Genomic DNA, 8,575 nt, shown 5'->3' on the forward strand with positions numbered 1-8,575 from the left:
AAATGTTACATCATATTGTGAGAATCTTGGAATGATTGTGCCAATGCCAACCTTATGGCATGTTTAGTCCTTTGGAGATGATTGGATTGGATACATATCCATTGAACTAGTAAGATCACTGAAGGTTCAACTTGGAGGGGATAAATTGTAGGGATTGAAATATGATATTGAGGATATAAAGTCTTTGAACCTTAAGCACAAAGTACACGGATGTTAAGTTGAAATATAAAAATACGATCCAACTCAAAAAAATACTCAAATCTCAAATATGAAATATACAGAAACTAAATTGTAGTGATCGAAATACGATCCGACTTAAAGGATATACAACCTCCAGTCTCAAACATGAAGTATATATAAACTAAATTGCACGAATCGAAATACAATCCGTCTTGGAGGGTGCAAAAATTAAAAAAAAATCTAAAAATTCTAATTCTATTAAAAGCAAATGTACTCCTCATGCAAAAGTTATAATTCTTTTCACGTATATAATGTAACTTTAACTTAAATGGCCATAGGTCAAGGTCAAACCAAGTTTGCAAAATTTGGACGTTGGACAAGGCATTTACTAAGCTGTAACTACTCCCTGTGATGATTAAGTTGCCTCTTTTTGCAGTTATATGCTCAATGTAGCCACATAAAGAGGAAACCGGTTGTAGAATTGGATGCGATACAGGAGTATAAAGAATAACCACATGATTACATCAATTATCTAAAGAATGCATTATCGGAAACAATTGACGTTTATCTCTTTTCATGATTAATTGACAATAGTATTTCTTTTTTACTGTTTGAAAACTAGTTGATTAATTACTTAGCTTTTCCTCTTATTCCGGAAGTAGAACATATCTTTACAAGTGAAATTTCTAGTCTATTGATAGCTAACCTAGTCCCCCACTAGTTTGTGGTGCCTAACTTTATTTGACCTGGGGTAAGGGTAATAATTCAATGCTGATAATTAATTGAAGATATCATATATCATCATATATATAAAAATAACACGTAAGCATGACTGAATGATGAGAAGCTATAAAGAAATATTCGTGAAATAAAAAAATAAAAAAATCCATTTAAGTGAAACTTTAGTGATAAATTATTTATATCTATAGTCATAAGTAGAAGATATTCTAAGGTAAAAACATAGCAATACATCACATTTAGGCACAATGAATATAAAATAAACACATGTCAAATATTAATTGCCCACATTAAAAAAATAGATAAACCTATTTTTAAAACATCGCAGAAACTCAACAATTTAATCAGTATGCAAATTCAAAAAATACAAAAAAAAACGGTATTGATAAGAGCTTTATTGAGACACGTTCCGATTGATAAGTGTTTTGTTTGGTGAAGAAAAAGGACAAGAAAAATATAATTAATTGTTATGGTTAAAAGGAGAATCATCGAAAAAGATTTTACGATGTATATGTGTAACTGTACAACATAACACACTGAAACGATGTCGTTTAGGATTTGGCTTCCACCAAACTTCACGTTCGATTTAAGATTTAGAACGTTTCGTCAATTGCCCGGAACAAAAGAGGAACCGCCACGTGTCACCGGAATGATAAAAAAAGAAAATTCTAAGAAAAAGTCTTGCAGACGCTGACGTGTCCACTTTTATGACTTCTCTAAATTCGCAGCTCTTCCTTCTCTCTTCTCGCTGTTTTGTTCGCTACTGTGTCTTCCATTTTCATTCTCTATCTCTCTGATTTTTGTTCTTAGATTAGGTTACTTTTTCTTTACTTAGAAATCAAAGGCAGAACTTCACTGGTACGTTCCTTGCCATGTTCCACGCTCAGTTTCGCGCTTCAGTGTTGATTTTTCTTCCAATACTCGAATGTTTCACACTCAGTTGTGCTGAATTGTGTGGAATCACATTCCTGTTTCACTTTTGCTTTATTTTTTTTTTACTATCGGATAATTGAATGATCTGCGATGCTGTTTTGCTTTTTTTTTTTTTGGAAAGTTTGAGATTCTCATTCTTTGACAATTTTAGCTTAGCATAGCTATATATTTAGCCAATATGGAAACTCTCAAACTCAAGTTGATTGTTTCATCATCGAAAAGCTAATATTTAGAGAATAAAAGCTGAATAAATTGATTGATTTATTACTCCTTAATTATTAGTATTTTTTTTTGGCAGGATAAGGTATAGTTAGCTGTAATTCCATTCAGTTGCAAATTTTGTGAAATTTGGAGTCTGCAATTATTTTCCTTGATGAGGCTAATAATACTGTTGACTGCGATGATGATGATTGCAGGGAGAGCAATGGTGATAGCAAAAGTGATTCAAATCCATGTAAATGTAAGGACTGTTTCTGAGTCTCTTTGATTTTCCCATCTGATATGCAAATTTTAGTGCATTTGAGTCAGATGGGTTGAAAAGATCTGTGTGCTTGTTATAAAACTAAATTAGAAATGGCAGTTGCTGGCGTGCATAATGTGGCTGTGCAATCTACTTTCCTAAGGGAATCCCATTCTCAATCATCTGGGAGGCAGGGAGATGGAGGGAGGGGAGGCACCCGGTCGCCTTCGGTCTTGCAAATGTGGCGAGAGATTGAAGATGAGCAGGTAGTGAGACAAGTTCAAGGAAGACCTGGGGAGGTACAAAGGAGTGATGGGTTGGTTGTGGACCTCTCACAGGAAAATGTGCCCAATAGCAGCAACCAGAGAGAAGAGCATATGATAGAGGATGCAGTTTTGGGTGAGAATGATTCTGAAACCTGGTCGCAAAGTCAGAATGAGTTCCATGATGAACAGGAGGAATTAAACAATTCTAGCCGTGAAACCTCCTCTGATTTTGGAGTAGTTGAAAGGGAAAGAGTGAGACAAATATTCAGGGAATGGATGAATAGTGGTTCTAGGGGTCATGCATCGAATAATTCCCAAGGAAATAATTCAAGGGGAGAATGGCTGGGGGAAACTGAGCAGGAAAGGGTGAGTGCCACAAGGGAGTGGGTACAGATGAGTAGCCATCAGAGAGGTGTTTCTTCTGGGGAAAATAGGGAAGAGCAATCTTCTGAAAATGGTACCCAAATTGAATGTGTTCGTGATGGATTTGTTGTTAATCAGAACGAGGGCCAATGCCAAACTGAGCATACACGGAGGGGAATCCGTAAATTATGGGGTCGACAGGTGTTTCTTGATATGCTTAAGAAGGCTGAGATGGAAAGACAAAGAGAAGTACAGGAACTGTTGGACCATCGAGTTGTATCTCATTTTCCCCATCGCAATCGCATTCAGGTTTGTCTACTAAATGGTTCATATATTTTAGGCCATATTTCTTTACTTTTCCGGTACCATACGTGTACAATGTGTGAACGTTGGATCTTTTTTCTCCCCATGTAATGAGTAGAATATTTGCTTCAATTGAGTTAGAGTGTTGGAAGGTACTCTTAAGTGATTTGAACTGTAATAATTTTAGGGGAACTTGTAACTATTGGTTTTATTTCTATGCTGAATTTGTAGAGGAACATGAAGTTTAATGATTCAATCACAGGCGTAGTGAATGGAGAACTGAGTATGCAATATAGAATAGAAAAAATCCTAGAATCTGGAATGCGATAAGCCAATAATTGAGAAAACCTAGGAAAGAAATGGGAAATACTATGAATTTGAGTCCATTTGAACAAAGAATCTAAAATCTAGGACTTGGTTTGAATCTGAGCTTTGCTCTTGCCATTGATGATTATTTGTTAAAATATTTTCAGGCCTTGCTTAGAGGCAGGTTCTTGAGAAATGATAGATCGATTGATAATAACAGGTCCACTTCCATTGCAGAAAGTGAATTAGGCTTATTGAGACAAAAGCAGACTGTATCAGGTCTAAGGTAAGCAGTTCATATTGGCATTAAGTTGAGAAGAAACTAAATATTGTTTTTATGTGAAGTCTTCTGGATTTCCTTCTTTCTCACTTAACTTTTATATTTTCACCTAATTTTGTTTTATTTTACTTAAATAGGTCAAACATCTTGTGTTGACTTTCTTTTCTATTTTGAATCCATATATCTGATGTGTACTGAGATTCTGCTATTCTTTTTCTATCTTCTGAATGTCTAATGAGTTTATTCTTGGACATATATCCTTTACACTTTCCAACCTAAAAATATAGGGGCAGATTGGTACACATCTTCTGTATTTGTTCAAACATGTGGTTGCTTGAATTTGATATAACAAAAGATAAACTTCAGCTAGTATAAGCATGTTTTAACTGAATGAGACAGTAAAGCAAGAATAATGTAAGCATCATCTAAATATTTTCATACTTTGAAATGAAGGTGATTCTTTTTGTGAACTATATTATATTGGTAGTGTGTACTTTGCTGGAAAATGACAGACCTAGGGCTTAAAGCAACCAGTGCATGAAGATCAATTTGAAAGAGATGTTATGTCAAATGAATCTAAATTGTTATTTGTTGAAACAATCTTCTCTACCTTATTTCCCCTTAAACAAATGAAAGTGTAACTGTTCTTTGTTGCTTATAGCTACCAGTGTGTTTTCCTTCCTCCATGTTAAATTGTTTTATGTATCTGCTATGTTTCAAGATGTTAACTTGTCTTCTGAACAGGGAAGGTTTCGTTTTTAGAAAGGACAATTTTGGTTGTAGTCATGCAACCAGTAACACATCTGATACCTCATCCGAGAACGACATTGATGTTAATACAATTGAAGACACTGGAGCTAGCAGCTCACAAGCAGTCCCAACTGTACATTCTCAACAATCTGAACCTAATAACAGGGTAAGTGATGGACTTGAGATATCAGGTGATCAGATTTGTTCAAAAGGAACCATTTGTGAGAATTTAGATTGGCAAGGCTCTACTGCTCATGTGGAAGCAAGAGATTTGGAATCATCTTTCAGTACCAGGGTTGAAAGAGGAGATGGCACTGGAGGAAATGTTGATATGATGCCAACTGAAAATCCTTCTAATGACTGTAGTCAACTAAGCTTGCAAATTGAAGATACAGAGCATGACAATATGCATGAGTTTAGTGAGGTACATACTGAGCAATCTCAGCGGGGTGATATAAATAATGATGAAAGCAATTTTTCAAATCATGATGATCGTGTATACAGCAATATTGTTGATGATGTAGATTTGATTGAATCTATTGCTCTGGAAGGGGAGCAACAGGAAGAAGTTATTATTGAAAATGACGGAAGTGACTGGCATCAAAGTGTGGATGATATTCAGCTCAGTAGCACAACAAATGAATGGCCCCAAAACATATTGGGAAGTGAAGATGGAGAAAATTCTCGTATGCAGGAGCAAGAAGTCCCTGAAGTGTGGCAAGAGGATGGTGGCTTTCAAGAGGCTGTGGAAATTTGGTTAGGAGGACCTTCTGATAATGAAGTAGCTCCAGTTGGTAGAATTCATGGATTTTATTTTCCTGAAGATGACAATGTATACAGTGTTGAACTCAGGGAATTGCTAAGTAGGTATGTTGATATGAATGGAGAGTTTCAACAAATCTCTTTTGTAAAATGAAACAAGTAAATTAGAATAAATATTTCTTTTCCTTTGGCAGGAGAAGTGTCTCAAACCTCCTTCGCAGCAGTTTTCGTGAAAGTCTTGATCAATTAATACAATCATATGTTGAAAGGCAAGGTCATGCTCACGTTGAATGGGAGCTGCAAGAGACAACCCCTTCTTCTCCCTTGGCAGAACAAGTATCGGGGCAACGGAGTAGGGGTCCAATTGTTGGTCCTCAGGCTACTGTTAATAGCTCACTTAACAGACCCTTGCCACCAACGCCTCCGCCTCAGCCTTTATGGGATCGGCACTCACGTCATGACAATTGGTCCCAGAGTGACATAAATAATCAGCGCTTAGGAATTGTGCGTTCATTTGCCGGACATAACTGCTTTTCTTTAGCTGATGTACTCTTTAGTCTTGACATTCAAGTGCCTACTTTTCCCATCTCACAATCGTGTCATTATTTTTGTAATTTCTGGTTGGATTTTTCTGTCAGGAGTGGGATATTGTTAATGACTTGAGAATTGACATGGTTAGGCTACAACAAAGGATGAATAATATGCAGAGAATGCTGGAGGCCTGTATGGATATGCAGCTTGAGTTGCAACGCTCAATAAGACAAGAAGTCTCTGCAGCCCTAAATCGCTCAACTGGTTCATCAGGTCAGATTAATTTTGTCCTTTTTTATTTTATATACTTTTTCAACAGCCTTTCTACCTGATCTGTAATATTATTGTTTTAGAAAAATAACTTTCCTCTATTAATAGTCTTAGATGACCAAATGGAATTCATCACAGGAATACAAAACCGTGTTTCACCAGACGATAAATCTAAATGGGAATGTGTGAGGAAAGGACTTTGTTGTATATGCTGCGAAAGCAATATTAATTCTTTGTTGTACAGGTGCTATTCAGTGTCACTTTGAAAATCAGCAATTTTGTTTGTACTTGGTGTTAATCACTTACATATTGCTATGTTATTTGTCTTATAGATGTGGGCACATGTGCACATGTTCAAAATGTGCCAATGATTTGCTCCAAAGTAGAAGAAAGTGTCCAATGTGTCAAGCACCAGTGGTGGAAGTGATACGAGCTTATTCTATACAATAGTTTTGACATTAAAGGGTCACACATATAACAGAATACAGGATCCTAACAAGTTCTATCTCCTGGACGTTTCCAGGTACCTTTATTTTTAATAATTTTTTCTGTTCTTGCTGTGATTACTGTATTTATGTCGAGCGCACCAATAGAAAACCTGATGTCTCTTTTTGTGGCCATGATTCTGAAAGGAATAAAAAAGTATTTTGTTTCATTTGGTTGCTTGCGTTTTTTTTTAATTCTATATTTGAATCAAAATCAGATCGGTTGTCATGTAAATTTGCATTTTCTGTTTTCAGCGTATTGTGTGTAGGTTTCTTGATGAAGAAATAAGCAGAATTTACGTTACAAGTGATGGCTCAGTTCACGCTTGGGTTATGTAATATCTAGAAAAACAATTTTTTCCCACAACTATTTGGCATTATTTTGTATAGAATTGACATTTTTTCCCCACATATAGTATTTCTTACAAGGTACTCGTGCGTTTTGGGATTTTTTTTTCCTTAAGGTTGAGAAGTTAACTCTTACTAACTGTTTTGGTTCAAAAGAGGGCAGGGGATGCGAGAAATTTTAATGGAGGGAAGGAGACGGAAAGGGAGGGGACGGATTTTGATTAGACATTGTGTTTGGTTGGGGGGAGGGATTCTAAAATAAATTTATTTTTGTATTCTTATAATTTTAAATTTTAAATTTTAAAATAAGAGTAGATATATTTTAGTCATTTCAATTGAAAATTTTAAATTCCCTTCCACCCCTTCTAAATTCCCACAATATTTGATGAGAGCAAAAATTAGAAGAGAGATTTTGTTTTCCATTGTTCTCCTCCACTCCAAAAAGTTAAACCAAACAACCAAAATTTTAAAATAATCCTTCCCTCCCTCCCATTTTCTTTGTTTCCCTCCCATCAAACACTATGCTACAAGAGGCAATAATTTCAAAAAGCCTAATAAAAAGCCCAACCCAATGAAGCCAGCCCAAAACATGCTGCTAACAATCATACACCTAAAAACCAAAAAGGAGACTACAAGTATAATTCATCTTGAGTATGTAATGAAGAATAAAAAAGGGTGATCACATCTAAACCGATAAAAAAAACTGAAATCCAATCCAAAAAGTTAAATACTATAACAAATTGATTTTTTTTGGATTGGTTTTTGGTAGAACAAATTTGTTTGGTTTTTAGTTGGTGCCTTTGCAATTGAACCAAATTGATATTATTAATACTAATGTTAGCTTTAGCAATAGAATCCATTTTGGTTCCTAGACATCTTTTTCTAGGTCTTACGGTATCTCATAGGATGTAAGAACTCATCTTCATTTTTGTTTTAATGGTAGAACTAACTTTAAGATCTTGAGTCATTTTATGTAGGTCCTACAATGCATTTTACCTTTTAAAATTTAATTAAAATAAATAAAATCAATTAATTATATATGTTAATTATGAAATAAATAATAAATAATATTAAGAAATAGAAAATATATTAATAATTTAAGTTTTTATTTATGGCGATAATTTAAACTTTCGATTAATATGTAACATTGATTGGTAAAGAAACACAAACATTGACATTGAGAAAAACAAACTAAATTTCATCATTCTTGTCACCAAAACATTCTCAAATATACTCCATCAAATCTACTTGAAGTTGTTGATGATTTTCTCGTGTATGCATGAAGTGTCTTGTTTGTAGTTAGGTCGCAAAGTCGGAAGGAGTACCACGAGATATCTCAACGTTTGAAATCTCTTCGTTTATATGATCATAATCAACACCAACATTACCATCATTTGCATTTCGTTCGTCTTCAATAATCATGTTATGCAATATAACGCATGCCAGGATTATATCCTTCATCGTATCCATGTGCCAAGCACACGATGGACCACGTATAATTGCTAATCGAGGTTTGAGCACAACAAATGCTAGGTCTGTGAAAGTGATCCCAAACCCGATTCACCACAAGTTCGGGTTGAGCTAAAAAAAACAAGAGTTT

General features: G+C 35.1%; 1 protein-coding gene across 15 annotated transcripts; it reads left to right on the forward strand.

Annotated features, from left to right (window-relative positions):
- Positions 1-1,606: 1,606 nt before the first annotated feature.
- Positions 1,607-7,059, forward strand: LOC100804887 (uncharacterized). 15 transcript variants are annotated; one of them, XR_005887619.1, is made up of 10 exons: positions 1,607-1,776; positions 2,268-2,311; positions 2,432-3,249; positions 3,717-3,835; positions 4,574-5,446; positions 5,536-5,845; positions 5,980-6,145; positions 6,281-6,386; positions 6,475-6,665; positions 6,883-7,059. XR_005887619.1 is itself a non-coding variant. In XM_014764995.3 (10 exons), the coding sequence occupies exons 4-10, from the start codon at positions 2,425-2,427 to the stop codon at positions 6,590-6,592; spliced, it is 2,589 nt and encodes an 862-aa protein (XP_014620481.1). In that variant the 5' UTR covers positions 1,671-1,776; positions 2,150-2,155; positions 2,268-2,311; positions 2,423-2,424; the 3' UTR covers positions 6,593-7,059. The 15 variants fall into 15 exon arrangements, 9 of the variants coding, with proteins under 9 accessions (XP_006592727.1, XP_006592725.1, XP_006592730.1 ...); XR_005887618.1 differs by having other exon boundaries at positions 1,636-1,776; positions 5,536-5,887; XM_014764995.3 differs by adding an exon at positions 2,150-2,155 and having other exon boundaries at positions 1,671-1,776; positions 2,423-3,249; positions 5,536-5,887; positions 6,251-6,386; positions 6,475-7,059.
- Positions 7,060-8,575: the final 1,516 nt, after the last annotated feature.

The sequence above is a fragment of the Glycine max genome, chromosome 12 (genome assembly GCF_000004515.6).
Source record: "Glycine max cultivar Williams 82 chromosome 12, Glycine_max_v4.0, whole genome shotgun sequence".
Taxonomy (NCBI): Eukaryota; Viridiplantae; Streptophyta; class Magnoliopsida; order Fabales; family Fabaceae; genus Glycine; species Glycine max.

Excerpts from the sequence above, each read along its gene's own strand:
- LOC100804887 (XM_006592662.3), top strand. The coding sequence starts at position 2,425 with ATGGCAGTTGCTGGCGTGCATAATGTGGCTGTGCAATCTACTTTCCTA. Across the intron at positions 5,447-5,535 it reads CTCAGGGAATTGCTAAGTAG|GAGAAGTGTCTCAAACCTCC; the intron begins GTATGTTGATAT and ends TTCCTTTGGCAG. Across the intron at positions 5,888-5,979 it reads ACTGCTTTTCTTTAGCTGAT|GAGTGGGATATTGTTAATGA; the intron begins GTACTCTTTAGT and ends TTTTTCTGTCAG.